At 39.2% G+C, this 21,507-nt stretch overlaps 1 protein-coding gene across 1 annotated transcript in view; it reads right to left on the bottom strand.

Annotated features, from left to right (window-relative positions):
• LOC132911286 (neuroendocrine convertase 1-like) overlaps nt 1-2,901 on the bottom strand; it is a 29,755-nt gene extending 26,854 nt beyond the window's left edge. The window contains exons 1-2 of the mRNA XM_060967849.1: nt 2,740-2,901; nt 2,485-2,650 (exon numbers count right to left, since the gene is read on the bottom strand). Of these exons, the coding sequence (XP_060823832.1) occupies nt 2,485-2,650; nt 2,740-2,747 (174 nt within the window). The 5' untranslated portion in view covers nt 2,748-2,901. The remainder of the gene's footprint in view (nt 1-2,484; nt 2,651-2,739) is intronic.
• Between the last annotated feature and the right edge of the window lie 18,606 nt (nt 2,902-21,507).

The following is a 21,507-nucleotide window of genomic DNA, read 5'->3' as shown; positions in this document are numbered from 1 at the left end:
AGTAACAATTACGCTTTGAAAATTCCAGGCAAAGAAATATCCTCTTTAAACTACCAATGAAATAGAATAATTTCATCCGCGTCCCAATGAATCTGTACAAATATTCTCTAGCCAGTTCCTCTCAAGAGACAACCACTATCACCCCCTCTCCTCATCACCTATTACTCCTCTTTGGTCGCTGGTCACTAAGCCTTACAACCTTTGTCTTGCTAACTGACCGTAAATTCTTAGAAGTACGGTGCGTAGTTTTCAACTAACTATATAATATATGAAAATAAGGAAACATAAATATTTCCTTCAACTGAAGACTACTGTCATCCCTTTCACGCCACCTCGGTCGCTGACTACTAAGCCTGCAAGTTTTATCTCGCTAGCTGGCCGCGAATTCTCAGAAGCATAACGCGTAGCGTTCAACTTATAATATAATATATGAAAATAAGAAAACATGAATGTTTCTTTATTTTAAAAGAGCAGTACTACCTTGTTTATGTTATGGGCGAATCTTGGACGCATGCTTGCAAAATCCTAATCAATTCGCTTGAAGAATTCGTGGTATTCTTTTGGAATGGATATTATTCTAGGAACCGGCATGATTCACGGTTTTAACAACAACGTTTCAAAGCGAATCCGTGACTCTCTTGAAACATCGGGTTTGCGTCACGCGTGAAATGGAGCGGACGCGTTTTGCGCCGCTGTTTAACGAACACTTGAGATTAGAGTGACTCGTTGCGGATTATCGGAACGTGTAAAACATCTGTTTGTACACCGCACATGTTATCGTTCATCCGTTCCTCGTCCTATTAATTAGTTTCGTTTGATGTTCGGTACTTGAGCCTTTCTCCGATGGCGCTTATATATTTCATATTGTACGTTTAATTACTTGTAACTCGATATCTATAGAACGGTTTTAATTCGGTTGATAATGAAATTATCGATCTGTATTACGCGTTTCTAAATATACTATACATATAGAATGATCGTAACTAATCCGCTAACCGAGTCGTTTCTTGAAAGGAAATTTCTGAAATCGTTGAATCAAGGATTAGCAAAAATCAATGCTGCTTAAGTAAATGTTACTTCTCGCTAAATGGAAAACAATGGATGAAAATAAAGAAGGTATAATAGAAATTAATTATATTATTGTAAGCATGGCAGTCTTATACCAGACATACAAGTGACTAGTGTTGACTTTATATCGGAATTAATTACTTAAAGATTAGTTAAACTTAATTTGTTAGAAGTAATAAGATAATTAAGAGAAGATTCAGCACTGATACAATTCCAAATTTTTAGCCAACGAAAGTCGGCATTAATTTTGCTAAAAACACTTAGATTTTATTAGTTTCTATTAATTATTTAGATTTATTAGATTTTACTAATTGTAAAGAGAAGATACCTACAACTGGCCATTTTAATATGTTCTGCAGTTGCAGCGTTAAACGTCGAATCATCGCGAGCTTTTCAATATTTGAGAAACAATTTCTCGAAATCTCTGTTGAAACAACAGAGATTTCAAAGGTTTAATCTGATGCTTTTGCCAGTGTACATTTTACGATGATTGAATTCAGAAGACATTCAGCGGGCTCACAAATCCGCCGGTTTTGTTTTCGTCGATTTGCCGACGAATAATTTCGGTTTCGCGGCAATAAATTCACTGCCAGTCCTTTCTCCCTACCGTTCAACGAGAAGGAAGTTCGTTCGCGACTACTTCTGTCTGAGATAAACACGAAAGTTAAGTTACAATGGCGGGATACTCTGGTCGAAGTTAAACTGGAATTGGGCGTTGCACAAGTGGCTAACAATAAGTTATTAAGCAGTTGTTCAAGTTTTAATTGCATCTCGCAATGCCCTGTGTTCAGAGGGATAGAAAGCTGTTCTACGTAACGTTGACGAACTTATTCCCGGAATTACCGGTGAATATTCTATGGAACGGCGACTCCCACGCTTTTTTCTCTATTCTGTTTCACACCCATTCTATCTTCAAATATTAACTCACTCGACCACGCGTCCTCTGCAAAATTAAACCGCTGCCCACACGAAAAAGTGAATATCTCGTGTAGTTTTCACCGACTATCTTTCCAATTTTCCATTCGTTGGAACAATTCAAATACTTAATTCGACGTAAAGCGATAACTCGATGCGATATCGTTACCTATCTGAAGCTTTATAAGTGTAAAAAGTACACACGTAATATACAAAAATATACAGAATATTTGAAGTAACGCAGTTGTTACGACATTGGAGCTTCTCAGAAGTCAAACTGAACAATTCCACTACAGAATTCTAAGGTAAAACGAAGCAGTATTTGCAACATCATCCTTTTTCTCTGCTTTGCAATTTACGTTGATAATCGATCAATATGGTTTCGAAACAGTCCATTTAATAGGTGAAACTTATCATTGTTTAGCTTACAATTATTTAGTTGTATTTGTAGTATAATTACAAGAAAGGAATATCGTCTATCCAAAAATTAGATCGACATACCGGTCCGAGATGTCTGTATCCACTCTGCAACGCCAAAAGAGACGCAACTTGGGGCCCACCTTGAATTCTAACCACCCATTCCTCTCGATGATTATCACCATCAACCACTATACTCGTTGCAAGCTTATTCAGGATGATCGAAAAGATAACGAGCCAAAAGTATACACTGTGGACATGAATTCACTCGTCACTGACACTTATCTGTAATATTATGAGAAACACTTTGTGTATTGCGATTTAAAACTGATTAGATACCTAGCCATATCGGTAGCTGAATTCGCGTAATTAATACTGTCGATGCAATTAGAGGATTTTTATTTTACGTTTTCTTTCAAGGTGATTTCTCTGGAAGAACAATCGCTGTAACGAAGTTCCCTCGGTGACTATTGGATCTCGAATGACAAGTGATCGGACAGTGTGTGTGACAATTAGTTCCGATCCTCCTTTTTGCTTGTAGGGGAGCTCACATTCCCCACCAGGCCTGGCAGGTAAACGGGGAAGGGTCACGCACGTGATAACGCAAACAAGGTACGATTAGGGACGAAGAGTGATTGCCTGTCTGTTTTAAAAAGACACCATTTATCTTGTTTCTGTCCTTTTTCCGCTTTCTTCTTTTAACAGAACTTCGACTCCGATAAATGGTTCTATTGTAATCTTGCATACAATGAATTTTTTTCTGAACTATTTGTTTTTTCTGACTCATTATAAAACACATTGTTGATATAATTCGTTGAATATATTTCTCTGTGCACAAATATCGTGATATCTCTATGGTTCATATAAAGATGTCATAAGTGATTTCACTTATTGAGGAAATGATTAAACAATGATGATTTTGCATTGGTGAAAGATAACGACAGAAAAGTTTTTGAAAATTGTTTGCAATAGTTACAAGAGGAGCATAATGAATCAATCATCTTATTGAAAAAGTTTCGTAATTAAGAGAGAAGTTTATGTGAGATTTTGGAATTATATTAAGAAGTTGATTATCAAGGGACATACATTATACGCATGAAATCTTTATTATAACATTAAATACATGCATTCCCCATGAATTTAATTTCCCCATCTGAATTTATCTCGTCTTCTGAAAGTGTTTCGCATTTACCACCTGTCATTGCTTATTTTTGCGAATGTCTGTTCTCAGCTCAGGGTGCAGCTCTTGCACCGATCATTGAGACAGGTTGCGATTAATTTCGACTATGTTTGCTCTGGAAAGCGTTTCGATTACGCCGAGGAATTTCCAGAGAATATAACACAAAGCATCCAGCGGTCGGTATAATTTTGCATCTCAATTACAATCAGTAGTGAGTCAATTTTGCGAGAAATAACTCGGAATAATTCCCCTATTTTACGAAATGTCACGAGTGCGACGACCAATCGAATAATATCAACAAACGTTCCAAAAAGCCTTTGCAACGATTTCTTTTTCACGAAATATTATGCAAATAATAAATTTTGTTTGATCATCGTCTTCACCGCCTAATTTACTCAAAAATCACATATGGTTTTCTATATGCGTGATTTTCATACGAAGTTTTATTCAAACCCATCGTACGATCAAAATTTTCCGGGCGAGTATTTCCAGTTTATTTATTTACTTGCACCGTTTGTTTATTTACATATCCGACGTGTCTATTTGTAATTCTGACTTATGCATTGTAAACGTCGGTACATATAGCGTGAAACATGTTAATATTCACGTTCCCGTAGGACAACAGTTACCAAAGGCGATTTGCACCCATGATATTTAAAGTTCGTATGAAATTTCGCTTCTGTTACGCTACGCAGATATTGTCTCTTTGTGATACGTAGAAATCCGGTCGAATCCTTCGGGATAATTGGTTCAATGGCGCGTACGTAGAATTTTTCGGTTTGTATTGATCAAATACGCGTACAACGACGAGGTTTGCAATTTTTTTATTTTTCTTCCTTTTTTTCCTTTTTCTGTTAAAGCACGTTGTAGAATTAAATATTTGTTCTGTCCTGTTACATTGTATCTTTCTGTACCTTTATCGTACAAACAGAGTAATTCTTGTCTAATCCTTGTGCGCTAGCTCAATTGTTGCTGCCGATTTAATATAGTTTCTGACGTTAATATCTTTAAATTGAACCATTAATATCTTGTTCGTTATTACCTCCGATTTCATCTATATGCTGTAATCTTGTGAAGTTTTATGACGACTTTATGAAGAAACTGCGGTACTTACTGTATCTCTATGATGAACCATGTTTCTCAAGTTATGGGAACTTTATTCGTGTCTTTGAATCATGTAGCGGTCATCTATGCAGTATTTATTATTTTTCAATATTATTCGCATTTTTAAAAAAGTAGTATATCAGTTATTTACTTGTTTCAACGATATCTGCATGGCTTCTTACAATTTAAAACAGTATCACAAATTTGACCGGAATGTGAAAAGATCATTATTGCTAGTCACAAATTCTCCGTTCAGTTCTATTCAATTTTCTTAAATACTTTCGTAGAACTTTACATTTTATCGTCCAAACCGAAATCAAAGTTGAAATGGAAAAATTCGAAGATTACAACAGGTTATGGGTTATAAGTCATCGCAGAAAGACATTGAATATTATCGAGAATTATAAGAAATCATTTATTCGGTGTTTGAATAAACTCGAAGGGGAATATGTCATAAGAATTGAATAAACTTGAAGGGGAATATGTCATAGGAATCTGGATATAATTGATGGACGAGAAGTGCGGACAGATAGAGAAGAATTTCACACTTTTCAACCCAGAACGACTTCACTTTGTCGGCCTCCGGAGGGTAGTACTTATAAATAAATTCAAGCTCCCTTACTGGGTGCCTTCGGATAAATATACACGCGAAGACACACTGAAGGGTGGCTGATAAAAGCAGAAACAGAGAGGCAGCAGGCATCGTAAAGTTCGTAGGGAAAGGAGAACGGGATATCTGTCGATAAAGGGAACTCGTTTTGCTTCTGCTCACGTCGAATTCGGAATAAATCCTTGCTTCTTCTATTTGCAGGGATTTTCCACTTTGGCTGAAACATTGTCACGGTGTAAGTCGAGCTTTTTATTGCCAAATTTTTAAATGGATGGCTGAGCACTAAACACGCGTGTAACATTTTACATTTTTTTTTTTTCTTAGAATTTTTTATGCCGAAGATACATAAAAACAGCAAAGATAATGATTTAAAACAGTAGCACACGAAAGTGTTCGAATATTTGTAGACACTTTTTATGAATATATTATGCTACATGAAACATTTTGAAATTTAATTGGCATCGTAACGAGGCGAAATTAATTAATTTGAAACTCCACAACAGAAAGTAAATGATATCTAGTGCAAGTATATGTTGCACAGATACAAACAGTGAATTATCAATTTTATTAATGAACCACAATATTCTTTGGACTTTAACACTTACATAATAACATTAAATACTAATTTTGTAAGAAATATATTTACAGTACTTATATGACTTGCGACTTGTACATAAATTTCTAGATCAGTTAAAAAATTTATTAATATAATCATACCAGTCGTATCTCATTACACTGCTGACGAAACTTCAAAATGTTTTATATAACATATAGGTAGGGTACATAGATAAAACTTTTCTATGATGAATGCTCAAATACTTTTGCGAGCAACTATAAATTTTCTCCGCAGTGTACACATTAATTTGTCCAATATTTCGATCGAGAAAACGACCAAATAATAACGATGCAAATTAATGGGAAACGTCGAGAAATTCGTTTGCTAAAAATGTACGACCATTTCCACGGATGGAATTCGATTTCCCGTGAACGTGTAGGACCTTCGACGATCGCGTCCATTTTCCACCGAGACTTTGCTATTCTGGCCCGCCGACCGACCAGTTCCCACTATTTCGAGGCAATCGTTTATGGCTTCGAAACATGCATTACTTTCCTGTTAACGGTCCGTTGTCACCCGTTGACAGTTTTCAGATAATTCCGTTACAATAGTTAACGGAAGTTTGTATTCCATTAAGGCAGCATGTATTTTGTGTATTTCCATTTCATCGTCTGCATATATCACGTTCGCGTTATTATCATTGAAAATTATATTTATTTGTTGTCTGGGCGTTGATCAAAGATTCGATGCGCTTAGATTATTCAAATTGTCGTAAATAATGATACAACGTCACGGATAATTTTCCATTTACACTTTTATATTCATACAATACATCTTCCTAGCGGAAGAATTTTAAAATCAGAGAGATTCACTGAAGAAGAAAAAAGAGAATAATAATCATAGATTTGATGTTGCTACATTGTTGAAATTATCATCGTACATATTCCATTTTTTATCTCCTCTTCTGCACATGCACGACATTTATGCACCGTAAAGAATAAAAAATAAAATATAAGTAGATTCTCTAGAGGAACGAAAAGGAATAAGAAAAACCAACGCAATTTCAAGTTAGCTTCTCTGCTTTAGGAAAGAAAGCTCTCTCGTGCAACTCGCGTATTTTGTAACGTTAGTTAGGAAGTTGGTTCGATCAGCTTCGTCTCGTTCGCGAGCATAATCAGGCTATGACGTTTATTAAGCTTCCTCGCAGTCAGCCCCGTCGCAAATTCTTCGCCAGTCGGTCGAAATAGAACGCGAAAGTAACCGTAGAAAATTGGAAAGTTTCCGCGCGATAAAATCGGACTTAATTTTCAATAAATTCGGCCCCCGGTTGCCTCGAGGAGGTGGCTGCTTGTTCTCGTACGTGGCGGGTGGCGGCCAGCCGAAAGGGGTTGGAAACACTGGAAGGAGGAAGAAGGGTCGGAAGGTGCGGAGGAAAGGTAATTTACTTGGTAATTATAAAGTTACCAGCTCCGGCGACGCGCATAGTTGTGAATATTCAAATGCGATTACATCTATGATCGCATAAATTATACGTCGCACCCCCGTTGCTTCTTACCCCGCCCACTTCCCGCGCGAATTTCGTGTTCCTTCCCCCTCTTCGTTTCTGCTTTAATGCAACTTGCGAAACTTTGACTCTGTACACGAGGCCCGGGGCGGTCTACCGACGTTTTTCACGATCGACCTTGCGAGTTACCGTATTTTTCTCAGCGTGATACCGATCTGTCTTGCATGGAGGAAACTTCCGACCAAACTGCTAGCCGTTACTTTTTCGATGGATCGGTCGCGGTTTCCGCACCCCTTTCTTTCTCTATGATTGTAGCATCCATAAATTGAAATTGATTTTCGCTAGTTCTTGGTAGTGTTTGGTAACATTCGACATTTCTCTGTCTATATTTCCCTGTGAACAGTGGCAAAGATAATTCTTTCTTGCTCGGAAGAATGGAGAAGGATTAAAGTAGCTTTGTAAACTTTTATAATCGTGGTATTTTTCAATTCAGATTTCGCGAGCTTGGTCAACAGTTTTTAGGAGCTTCGAAAACTTCTCTGTCTTTATTTTCTTCTAGAAAATTTTCTAGATTTGAAACTTTCACGATGGTAAAATGTCACGATATTGATTTTTCGGCTGTAATCGTGTGGCTGTTGCACTTGTACTTTGCATTTTGCACTTTGTACTTGCATTTTGCATGGAACAGGTTTCGGGTCTAGCTTAAAGAGATAGACTGCAATGAATACGAAACGTTAGCGCAAAGTGCAAGTGCAACAACTACACGATCGATGCCCAAAGATTAATATCACGAGAAACAAATAGCTGTACTCTTTTTTACTGTAAAATAATACCAATTGTAACAAGAATTCGAATATTTTCACCATTTTCAACGATCCTGGTAACTATAGATTGATTCTCGGAGGCCTGGTTGGTAGTTTTTGGAACGTTCTGTATCTATATTTCCTTCTTTAAATCATTTCCCTAGAAAACTAGTTACTTACGTTGCTAAGACAACACTATGTAAGAAGAATTGGAACATTTCGATAATAGATTTTAACCTGTCTCGCCTTCTGCGATATTAATTCATCGTAGAAGCTGCGATTACATCGCGAGAGAAGATCAAATAGTATTACCTAATCCCGATCTAATCCAATCTTAGAGCTTGCTCGACTTAACTCGGACCTAACACAGTCAGCTCGAGCTCCATTTTCTGCTTCTGTAGTTTGTTGTTTCAACGAGGCATTTATAGGAATTAATTAATTCGTTTTCATAACAAAGCTATTGTTTCACCCTTCTTCGAAGAAATCCATTCTCTCTTCCGTTCCGCGTTTATTTTGCATTATCCAAACGTTCAGCTCGTTTCACTCGAACGAGGGAAGAAATTTACAACGGGTAAGAGCTCTCCACGGGAAGAAGATTCTTTAAACATCGCGAATACCCGGCATTACAACTGAGAGCCGTATCGAGTCAGATAAGAGAGTTCCCTCGCCTTATCGTCGCTTTTTACAGTCTTTCTCGCGAGACAACAGCGAACTTATCCACGAAACAATATTTTTCACCCTTCTTTTCCACTTTTTCCACTCTCTTCTTTTTTTTTTCTTGTCTTCCGGCCCTCGTTTCCCTTTTTATTCTGTAGAACGCGAAGACCTCGTTAGCCGTTAAGAACGAGTCTTGTGCATCATGCAGACTTTGTAGATAACGGCGGAAAACAACAAGCTATAACCGTGCTATCTTCATCGAATAATTAAGAATTGTTTAATTGTCCGTGGAATTGCTTATCGCGCGTTGAAAAAGAAAATTCGCCCCTTAAATCTTCCAAGTGCGTGGAAATTTGCACCGTTTCTATCTCGCGGCGAGCATCTTTTCGACATTTATTCTGCGACCTTTTTATTCCTTCTGAAACTATTATAGGCATTAGAGGAGGAGTCGAAAGAAGCTTTCTTATGAAAACAGAACTGCGAAATACAAATTGAGTAGACATAAATTACGTTGGAAGAAGTTCTGATGCCGGCTTTCTAATATTAACTATGTTTCCCTTGATTATCATAATGGTTCTTGAAAAACATTTGTACTTTTTATATTTGATTAGAAAATATATTTAGCATTTGCATATTTACCGCACGCTTGTAGGTACCCTTATTCTGAAAGCGTCGCAATTATGACAATTAGACTGCAGATTTTTATGCGTTAATGGGCAGCTTAAAAGCACGAAAATGCATAGGATGTACATAATGTACAAAAATATATAAAATATTCAAAGCGAAGTATTTATTACGATATTTAATATTAGAGACTCCTATTATATTCATAAAAATATGTATTTGCGTAAATATCATCAATATGCGGTCTAACGATGATATCACAAAAATACTGCATTAAAGCTCATAGGTCGAATACTTTCGAAACGAGTCCATTCTAGTAGCCAGTAGATCAACGACCATAAACCACATGTGGTCGATGCGATCACACGTGTCAAGGAGTTGCTTATACTGCACGTGTGTACAGCTTACTCTAGTTGATATAGTTGTGACAGGCATATGAATTCGTATCGACGCCAATTGCCATTGATCTTCATCGTGAATCATTAGAAGGACCATCAAGCTAGAAATTTTCGCGATACAATTCTGCAGACATTTAAGAGCGTTTAATTCTATGTTCAGTACCAAAAACTTCAGACACTTTACCGATACGAAGATCGGTGACATAATAATAGACTCGGTAATTTGATGAAACTATGATGCAAAGTAGTTTCTAATTCTAATGTTATAATATGGCGAAATTCACTGGCAGATGGTCTAGAGGATTTTTAGGTGAGAATTTTAAATGGCCTTCTATGAGCAGCTATGAATTTAGCTTTCCTCTTAGTCTAAAGAGACCGCGGCTTCGGTTAGTTTTAAAGGAGCCTGTTTACTTTCAAAGTAACACAATTGCGCGCGTGCCGGTGAAAACCGAGCACCGGCGTACACTGAAGCGGAATCTCATTTGAAAACTAACTGGAAGTCTGGAAAAGCAACCGAGAACGGGTTGAGATCATGTACGATTAAAAACAATAAACCTTTATCTTCTTTGGCGAAAATGCAATAAAAAGGTAGTGACGAACCGCAGCAAGGTGGAAAAGGGAAGGTTAGAAACGCAACAGGAATTTACTAGCCTCGTAAAGAACTCTGTAAATAATTAAATTCCCACTGAAAACACTGGAATAAAAGACTGAAAGACTGTCTGTGAGGTTCGTAGATCGTCCGTCGAGCGATTTAAACCGCGATCTCCGGCTCGTAAACGGAAGAGGGATGATTGATCTCGCAACGCGGAGAGCAGCTTCCAGGTCAACTTCTGGAGAAAGGTCGGCTGGAAGCTCCGAACGTTGCTCCATAAAATGCACCCTCGAGCTACATTCATGGCGACGGGAGCGGGCGTTTTGGTTTCCCTGCGGGCTATTTAGCGCATCTGCCTCCACCTTGGTGAACAGCGATGGAAAGGGCTGGTTCGTAGGGGGACGCCAGTGGTGGCCTGGATCGCGGAGGAAGTCGGTTGATGGAAAGCAGAGACGGAAAAGGTGGATGCGAGGCGGCTACGTGACCGAAAAGCTTGGCTCCTATCGCAGGATTGTTTGGATTTTCTCTCCAGCCAAGTGCTTTTAATTAATTTGCTAATTCTCTTTGAGCCGCCACGTCCGACGAATCGTAACCGGCAATTTACTCTCTTCCTCTCTTTCTCTTTGTCTTTCTCTTACTTGCACGGACACACGTTGTTTTGCGCACGATGCGAATTTTCGGCATCGACCGCCGCGGACCGAATTTCATTAATTCGTCCGCCACCCAGTTCGTCGACCAGGAAGCGGAAAAACAGCCTCCTCTACTCGAGGACCAAAGTAAACTGCGATGCTCGCTCGCGATGTGATTTCGATCTTGAACGGTGCTGTTGGTTGTTCCTCTAATGGATACCTAGCCTCGTTTGTTTTCCCAACGAGCTCTGTTTCGACGGATGGCTTGTTAATTGCTGGAGACAGTGCTCCGTGTTTTAGAAAGCAGCTCGATTAAGGACGAATGTAACAGCGTGATGTCGAGCTTCGAGAAATTGAAAATTCTGCGAGAATATCGCAGATTGTCGCAGTATTATAGGATTGATCGAAAACTTCGTAGCGAAATTTAATAAAGGAGCGCTCGTACAAACTTTTTATAAATATATTATGCATACAATTTGAAAATGTAATTGCATATAATTAAAAAATATAAAATCACTTTGCTTGAGGAATATGCAGATTGACTAACAGAGATGCTAGGAATATTCCTCGCAGCCTGCTACGAAATTTATTATAACATTTACGTATTAATTAATTAGATCGAAGGATGTTAAATTTCGTATCTCTTCGTAGTGCCTTCGTTAGACGTCGATCACTTGATACTATGAAAATAAAATGTGAAAGCTGATAAAAAATTCGTTTCATCGGAAAGTAAGGATATGTGCAAATATCTTTTGTAGCCACTGTGTATAATTTTCGCGAGAAGGCTAGATCGATCGGTAATTTATCTAAAGTACCGAATCTTTTCCTGTATTTTCGTTTGTTTTTTGTATCCTGCCCTCGATTCATTCGAAGATAATTGATAAAAGAAGCAACAAGGCGCGGCTATGGCCGGCTGCAGTGTACGTGACCAACGGATGCGTCCGAAACCGCAATTGTTCAGTTTCTATCCCGACGCTTTTAATTCATTTGTTAATTTATCGCGCGTACCATTGTCCCATGGGGCCGTAACACTAATACCATTCCTCGTGGTCTCGTGTATGTGTGCTCCCATATGCAGAGAGAGAATCGCAGTATCGGCTTATCTCGCGGCAGATTACGGTCAGTGCATGATAAGAGGAGCCCGGCGTTCCTGTACCTCATCTTGCTCCTTACTTTGTCCGTGATAGCATTTCCTACAATATTTACCCGATATTAATAGTTTCGTGGCAGAAAAATAACGATAGGAACAGGTCTGTGATGTTTCAAAGTGATCTGTATCTTCAAAGAATGTAATCATAGTCCGAAGACTTTACATTCGTGAGCCGATGAAGTATAAATTAAAATCGCAGTACCATGAAATACAAGAAGTCCGAGATTGGATACAAGACACTTGCAACTTTGCAAATGACGAAACGACCAGCACCGTTGCTCGATTTTCGTTTCCAACCAACTCTCTGCTACTTACAATATTTTTTGTTCAATCTTCTCGTTCTCTACTGTATTCTTGAATTTTCTCTTGCATTCTTTCTTCGAAGCTTCCTGCCTCTACATCTCTCATAAGTGATTACTTACCAACGATTCTTTGCTGCATAAAATATTAAAATTTTTCTCCAACGTGTCTGCCGGAATTTTTTCCGTTCATATTTTTCTCGAGTCCTTTTACTTTCTATATACCTTTCAGAAATTAATCAATTCTTTGTTGCTCAAAATATTTCTTCCTCCACTTGTTCTTCGTTTTCTCTATTACCCTAAAGATATTTTTTCTTGTATCTTCTTCTCGAGGTTTTACCTTCTGTGTACAGCCTTGTCCATTCCTGTCGACGTAACTCTCATGAGAATCGAAGTGCAATTCTCCTTGCCAATTCCACGTGACTCGGTACTCATCCTATCGGTTGTATCTCCGAGTTTTGCAATGAATTTCGAGCGGTCCTTTGTAAACGGGAGGCATACGGTATTAGCGGTACGCCGATTTCCTACGTATTACATTTCAAAATCCCCGGGCATTAGTGCTGTGGTTGGACAAGGGGCTATTTGCGAGAGTCCGACTGCTTGAAGCGGCCGGAAAGGGTTGGCAGGCTTTCGGGGATAGAACAACGGAATCGTGAGCACCCTTCGTAGTTCCAGCTAGACTCTCCAGCTAACTAAGCGGCGAGAGAACGCCAAAGAGGGCATTTACTTTCGAACACGAATCTCTAGGGTGTCGGAGATGTCCAAAGAGGAAATGAAAGCAGATTGCTCGTCTACAGGTCTGTTCATAAATGTACCACTATGGAAAGCTAGATTATCGGATCAGTCATTATGCGATGTTTTCCATTGCTCGTCAAAATTGTCATTTCTACCCGGACAGAAAATTTACTCGTATCATCGATTCGTACCAGTTTCTTCTCTCATGTATTTCTTCTTCATCGTTACATTAGTTTGCAACGTATTCGTTAAGTTCTATAATAATTTTCATTATAATTATCATGAACAGTGTCTGATTGATGAATTGATATCGTAGATAAGAGTATTTTTTTTTTGTTCCTCCATTCTAAATGGAAGATTTTTAATTTTCCAAAATTAAGGCAAAATCAGTTTGATCTTATGTGTCCTCTGGTGGTAAACCTTCGAGTCCCACAAAGATGATAGGGCGCGTTCGATAGCTAACGTAGGTTCCTGCCTGATCACGGGGCAATACAAATTATAGTCTCGCGAGGGATGTAAAGAAACACCCTCGTCGAGTTCTTCGATTTGTGAATTACGTTCTTGGTTCCTATTTGATATCACACCCTTCCTCATCTAGTCTATCATCCCTGTTTGATCTCGATACAAAATTCCCTTCATAGAAACTTCTAATGCAATTTTAATTACGAGTACCTTATTACGTTCAAATATTCGTATCTTTCTCTTGAGATTGTAATTACAATGGATGCGTGTTATTTATTTGACGAATAAGTTAGAACAGTCAAATATATACGTGGATTCTAATGAGTATATACATTTCGTTTGTCAGATGATTCATTCGTAGTTACGTTAGATTACGGCTACGGTAGATGCATTTTCTGATGAACTATAGTTCTGACGAATGTGTTAAGGTAATCGAATATGTAGATTGTTATAAGAACAGCTGTATCATTTGCGGACAATTAATTTATCAGAACTGCGACACTAAGAAGGGCCTAATTCATGGACTCATTTATCATCCCTTCAATGTTTTCGCTTTTCCCTCTTGGAACTTATGATGATAGAAATCGAACGTTCGAAGCTTCATGTTGTTTTTTTTATATCATTATTTTACGTTTAATGCGTAAACCATGTCAGCAATCCGATGTGCTTATAATAGAAGAAACCGAGAAGAAACACACCTCAGACGAACGATACAACGAGGAAGAAAGTGTTTAAACGTACATCGAAAGAGGAAAGAAAAATCAACGTCGAGCGGCATTAATTCAATTTCAGAATTCAATTAAGTGGTTTTCCTGTCGCATCGTGCCTGGCCATTATATTTCTTTTCCGACACGTTCCTGGCAGCTGGCGGAACGCGAGCTCGGCCCGATAAAACGCAAATGGTCTAGTCGGCCAGAACGACAGACCGCCAGGCCATTCCGCCTCTGTGAACCTACGACGACGTTCAGAAATGGATTTAAAAAATAATACTAGGAAAACGCTTGGACCATGGAGCGGATATATCGTTTGTTTTCCCAAGTGGAGTATCCAGGGTCGCTGCAGCCGACGCTTGAAGGAGATATAAAGATCCCAGGCAGCATAGAATTCGCGATTTCCTTCCGCGCAGATGGTACGAAATGATCCTTTTCACTCCGCATTATATACTGCAGCCACTTCATGCATTCCACCCTCCTGCCCCCTTGAGAAACGTGGACAGCGCATATTTCGTTGTCGAACTACGAACCACATAGATTTTCTCCACGTGCAATTTCCTAACGCCGGTTCTTCACGTTTTTCAAGTTATCGAGAGGAATCAGGCTACTGTCATAATGGATGCGTCCTTCTGACAAACTGTCCGATACAGGAAATTTTCGTTCTTTGCAAATCGTCGAAACAAAGACATACGTACATATATCTGTATAGATTAACAAGTGTTAGATGTCAAACACATTTTTATCGATTTTATCTTATACTTACAAATAATTCTAATTCTAAACATACTTTCATTCGACATAATTTGCTTCTCTGAACTCTCAGCTCTTAATTCTTTGACAATTTATTCTAATTACGTTACTGCACGTTTAAACACGTCATATATATATATGATACATATTCTTACATGTGCGGCCTTTTTACGTGGCCTCGTGCATACTGATCATGCCGCACGTTCTAGCTATCGATACTTTAACGTTACCATTCCATTTTCTATATCGTCGCCCGAACCAATTCTTACTTGTACGATATTTGTTGATATTCCTTCAAACTCCACCCCGTTGAAACCATTTTTCAACCCGCTGAAACCTCTAGGACACAATGTTATCTTATCATTAACTTCCACAGGCTCACCGTAACATAGAACAAAAGATTAGGTTCTGCATCTTAATTGGATCTCAATTAGAATATACGTCGATAACTTGTATCTCCTAACCAAGTTAAACATAAACAGCTCATTGAAAGAATGTAGTATAACTTTCTGAGATTTGTCGTATATAAGTGAGACCATAGCATATCCAGAGCGGACCACGACTACGGTTCTATTATGTCCTTGTTGAATCTACGATCACTTGAATCAAGGAGGATCAAGACTGGATTGCTTTCCCTTTACAAGCTTATCAATAGTGTTGTTCTCTGCTTTCGACTCCTTGAACTTATAAATTTTTATGCCCTGACCAGATCGTTCAGATTCACAAGGTACTTTCTCCTATATCGCTGTGGATCCTTACTTGTGAATTCAGACCCGGTTAATCGCATATGGAATACAGCAAACTCTTGCTGCACCTGTTTTGATTCCTTCGGCGTTGGTATCGATAGCTTTAGAAATTCGCTACATAGAATTTTGTAAGGGCTGTTACATGTCGGTTGTAACAGTATATTCTCTACGAGCTCTATACAGCCTCTCTGAAGCTAGCATTGTACATTAATAGAGATTCACCCCGTTTATCCCCAAATAAACAAATAAATAAGTAATCTGAACCTTGTTCATGATTAAACGATTAAGAGGTACACGTCAGAAGATAAGCGTATCGACGAAGGATTTTGATTCAGCGTTCCAAAGTATGGGATCTATACATATTCTCAGAACACGGGTTCGCACTTTCGCTAAATTTACATTAACCTGGCTCTCATTAGAACGCTGCCTTATTTACGTGAATATTCATCAATCCGGTTGAAACATATTTCTCGGGATTGGCGCGTGTGTACTGCACGTGCACCGTATATCCGGTCGCAGTTATGTCGCGCGTTTCACGCACTAACGTCTCGCAGACAGTTCGTGTACGTACGTACTAACTGTACAGTTGGATGTTTTCTACTTATGTCTCTCCTTGTCTACTTTTCGTTTGGCGGACGTAGAAAGGCGAGCGGCCGCGTAAATAAGGGCACACGAATGGCTGCGAACTCAAAAATGGAACAACAGCCGCATCCGCCGGCTATTATTCGTCGCGGAGGTGAATCCTGCGGGTTCTCTGCGCATCGTTGTAGAACCAGAACCGCCGACTCCTCTCTCTGTTTTATACCGCTTTCCATTTTCCATTCTACAACCCTCATTTCCATTTTGTTGCTGGCACAATTTAAATCTCCGCCGGCCCGATGACACTCGGGAAACGTACGTCCACTACTGTCACTATTCTTCCACTCTTCATCCTCTTCGCGCTTCCTTTCTTCTTGTTTCCTTCGCTTTTCTATACTTTCAACCTCTGTTCCTCCAGTCTCGAGTTCCTTCTCTGTTCTCCTTCAAGACGTTCTACTTGTCTTTTTCCGCTTCCATTCTGTTTTTCTTCCGGGTTTTAATCTCATGTTTCTTACGTGTTTTTTTTTTTGTTTTTTCTCTTTCTCTTTCTTTTTTTGTTTATCAATCTCGCCTTATTCCACTTGATTTGTCCATACCATTTTTCAAACTATATTCTTTGCGAACGCGGCGAGCCACGCTCTCAAAGCGGCAGTCGTCGAACGTTAATGTCCGCGCCGAGAACAAAGACGTTGTAATTTAATCAAGCTGCAGTTGGCTTAATGAGAAAATGAAACACCGGTAATGGGATCGGGATTAAAATGGCCCGGATAAACCGTATCAAATCCCACGGTGTTCAGCTATCGTTCGACTAATCGTGCGTGGCTGTTAATCGAATATCATATTCCATTTTCCATTCGAGATTCAATCGAACCGTTGACCCGTTCGAATTATTTGTTTCCTTCACGATTTTTCTTAGAGATATTTTCTTCCTAAAATTCGTCCAAGGCAAATAACGTTTTACATTTTCACGAAATCTTCTTAGCGACGTAAAATTTTCGAAATTAGCGAAACGATGATCGAATCTGCGTACCTTTGGTACCCTACATACCTTTGGGTACAGGCACCGGTTAATGAGATTTATTGGCAGAGCTTAGGCAAGACGCAAGAGAGAAAGGACAGTCCTTATCGCCTGGTCGTGGGTGAAATACTTATTCGATGGAGGTATCTTATCCCGAAGGTTATCGTGGGCGACCCTGTGGGACTTAAACAAAGTTGCCTCGGTTGAGGAGTCCCTAGCAGGACTGAGGGGAAGGTCGACAGAGTACTCCTTATTGAATCATGGATCTAACGACGAGACCAGACACTAGATCCCAGAACGGATATCGGGTTACTCGTTAGTCGAGCAGCGTTCCGCCAAGATTTATACGATTAGACGGATTTCCGTAATGTAATTCAACGACGTTTTCATCTTCCAATTCGACGTATTTAAACGAACCGAGGAAGAAAAGGGAAACAAATTGGTGGATAAATATTTATTAACAAAATCCTCGATTGAATCGATTGTCTTGTATTTGACGAGAATTAAGATAGCTAATACTTCATCGTATCATTCTCGATCTTCGGAAAATAACGATAGGATATTCATGATCGATTCTAAGAGTCTACATTTCGTTCAAACAGATAACTACAGAGAACTGCTTGTACGTAGTTATTTAAATATGGTATTACGTGAAATTTTCATTGAGATTTGGTGAAATATTAATGTATTAGCCCCAAGAATATGTAAAATTTTTTAATCGAGTCCTGTTAATTCTTTATATAGCAATTAATATTATTATTCTCTCTGTGCTATCTCATCTATCGTCTCTTTGCGATGTAATCTTTTAAAATTAAACGAAATTAATTAATATCTTCATCATACAATTTTTTATTCTCTATAGTCGGTACTAAAAACCTTGTCCGTAAGCTGCGTGATGTTTCTCTTTGGTTAATCAGATACGGTTCTATTCTATTTAGACGATTTAGATCTACTTGTAACTCTTTACTAGTAGCGAACAGTTCGGCTGTTCAGCCGCAGCTGTTCCGTTGCGCGCAATTTTCTTCGAAAACTTGCGAAATTTACAGCGTACCAAGTCGCAAGAATGAAATTTTCCACGCGGATCCAACTTTGAGTCCAACCCTTTGTATGGCGTTGACATTTTGCTCAGCGTGCTATGCTGGCACGTCTGCCGTCTCTTTGCGATCGGATAACGTGGCGGACGCTTCGAAACGAGGACAATAAAGTCATTCTCATTTACCTCGAGTCCCAGCAACCATTTGTTCGCGCGCCACCTTCTCGTCCTCCCTATGCTGCCGAGAATACTATCGTGGAGAAACGATACAGGGGTGGAATAGCATCACAACCATTCGAATGGATGTCGGGGAATACGACGAAGTAGAAAATAACAGAAGAGTACGAAATATAACTCCGTCTTGTAGCTTAGAACGTGAAATAGGAATATGTTAATCTCAATGGTTGGTCGAACATTACGAATGTTCGGTGTTTGTTAAATTTTTAGGGTAGTGTGCCGACTAAGTAAAAGTAAGCTAGCTGTTTAGTTCGAAGAACCACCCATTGCTGGGAAATAATTAGTGGAACGATTGTTAAGGACAAAAGATAACAAGTAAACCAACGACGACGAGATCAAACTAGAGACAACAAGCAACTATTATTAGCTAGCACAAGCGACGACTACGAGTGTCGACTCTGTGATGAGTGGCGTCTAAGAGGGACAACTGGCAATTACGGATGGCGATTAACAACTAACCCGACTTATTTCTAAGCGACAGCCAATTTGCCAGTACCGGTACCAAGCATCTGGCACCATAGAAGATCCTCTGGGACATGACTTTATGATATTTTTTTAGCAATAAAACGAACAATAATCCACCTGTAACAAGATGAATTTTTACTAAGTGCCGCATGTTAGCTGCAGACTGGTTAAGAAAATTTGCCGACTAGCGAACTAAGGGAATAAAGAAACGAGGCCATCGAAGTTTAGTAATGTGAGCGAAGAAGAGAGGAGAAGAAGTGGTAGGCGTAGAAAGAACTCGGTTATTGGTTTTGCGAAGGGAAACGCAGAGTCTGCTACGAAAGGAAATCGTTGGAAAAGAAATATGGAGCTTAATAAAAATGTAATTAAGTTCATATAAGATGAAAGGTAAGGATGAAGTTGGCCAGTTGGACGAGGGAGCTTGGACTTTACCGGTACGGTACTGAACGCACCGAGCAGGACGAAGATGGTGGAAGAAATTAAGACAGTCTCCAGCCGACGTTACTTACTGGCCTCACAGTTTCTACGGATTTCCTCTTCATTTCGTTGGGAATTATTATGTCCGTTGCACTCGCGTGATGAGCCAACTTTTTACCACCACGACATTCAGCAGGATGGTAATCAAACTTCCGTTAATGAGGAAAGTAGAATATTTAATTAATATATTTAAATTTTCTTATGCAACGAGACTCTGCGAAGAGTTTGATGGCGACCAGCCACGTCTTTGACTCTCGTTCTTATCAAAACTGCAGTATCTATCTGTATCTAACTGTAGATGATGTTGCGCCTCGAATCCTTCAACGAGTAGCTCGATACCTTAAAATATCTTTCCTTGGAAATTGTAGAAAAGAATTAATCCCTATTGCTAATACTAACTGCATGCAAGATTCGAGACTTGACGAGATTGTGATGCGTTAAACTCTGGATTTTCCGTTAATTCTTATTCCCTTTCCGTTTATTTCCTTTATTTTCTGTTAATTCCGAGGATTAGGAGTTGTCCTGGCCATAAACGAAGCTAAAACGGAATACGGTAAAGACGCATCTAAATAAAATATAAAGCTCGAAGGTGTCAGGAAAATCACGTCTACGTCATAAATCCGGCTTAAAACTACTACTACGGTTGCTCACGATCGAAAAGACGAATCTAGTTATTTTCTCTAAGTATTATAAATGTACCTAGAAACGATTAAGTATAGACGTATTCTCCTTGAGTCGTACGCCGATCAGATAATTACATCGAACAAGTGACGATACAATCACAGAGTAAGGTAACGTTTAGCCAGGTTCCAGGCGTGTGCCCACCAATCAGCATACTCCATTAAGGTCGATCGAATATCGATTGGTAAACCTGGCTGAGCTGAACACATGAATCTCAAGGAAGCCCGGAACCTATGCTAACTTCGACACGGTTTAGGTTAGGTTAAGTGTTGACCAGCTCGGTTGTCCTTGAGGCCCTTGCACCCGAAGGTTTGTTCGTCACGATGCTATCTGCGCCGTCTGCTACGTGACGAAGATCGAATCTCTTCAAGCTGGCAGGGAATCCAGTCGGCCAATGGTCGACGTTTGATCGACTTGTTACATCCCAAAGGGTAGAGAATCAAAGGGTCCGTTTTAGTCGTTGACATCTGTATGGTGCGAGCGCGTAGAAATTATCGACAGCCGCGATTTCGCTGTCTGTTACCTGTAATCGATGAAATCAAAACTATGTTTCTTCAATTAATAGCGAATAGGGACGTTTGTTTTATTTGACCATTGTACGATGGTGCAAATTAAACGAACATTTCAAAAGTCAAAATGGATAATTCTACTTTTTCCAAATTTCACAATTTCATCACTCGAGTACACGAGTAATTCTCCATTCTGAAAAATCGAATTACGTACTTTCTTCTGTCGTGAATAAAATAATATTGATAGTGGTAAATTCCAAGATTGGAAATAGAAGAGGTTGAACACGAAATCTTTAGAGAACTAGTTACGGGAAGTAGTAGTCAGCTGAGATACACGTGTCTGGATAGTAACGGTATTAGTCTACTTTTTGTATTGGACTTTGCTATTTGACTCGTCTGATCGGGATAGACCTCATTCTACTTGTACGGGAGTTTGGCCTTATTCGACTAGTGGAAAGAGTTCTACTTCGTTTGTTTCACCAAGAACAATCCTATTCTACTTAGTTGATCCCAAGGAGCTGATTGTATAGAACAGAATCCACCGATATCAAAGCTACCGTGGTGCAACGCTTCTAAATGCAGTCAGGTATAGTTGA

The sequence above is a fragment of the Bombus pascuorum genome, chromosome 10 (genome assembly GCF_905332965.1).
Source record: "Bombus pascuorum chromosome 10, iyBomPasc1.1, whole genome shotgun sequence".
Classification (NCBI taxonomy): Eukaryota; Metazoa; Arthropoda; class Insecta; order Hymenoptera; family Apidae; genus Bombus; species Bombus pascuorum.
Note: the sequence above shows the minus strand (reverse complement) of the source record. Positions and strands in the feature narration are given on the sequence as shown.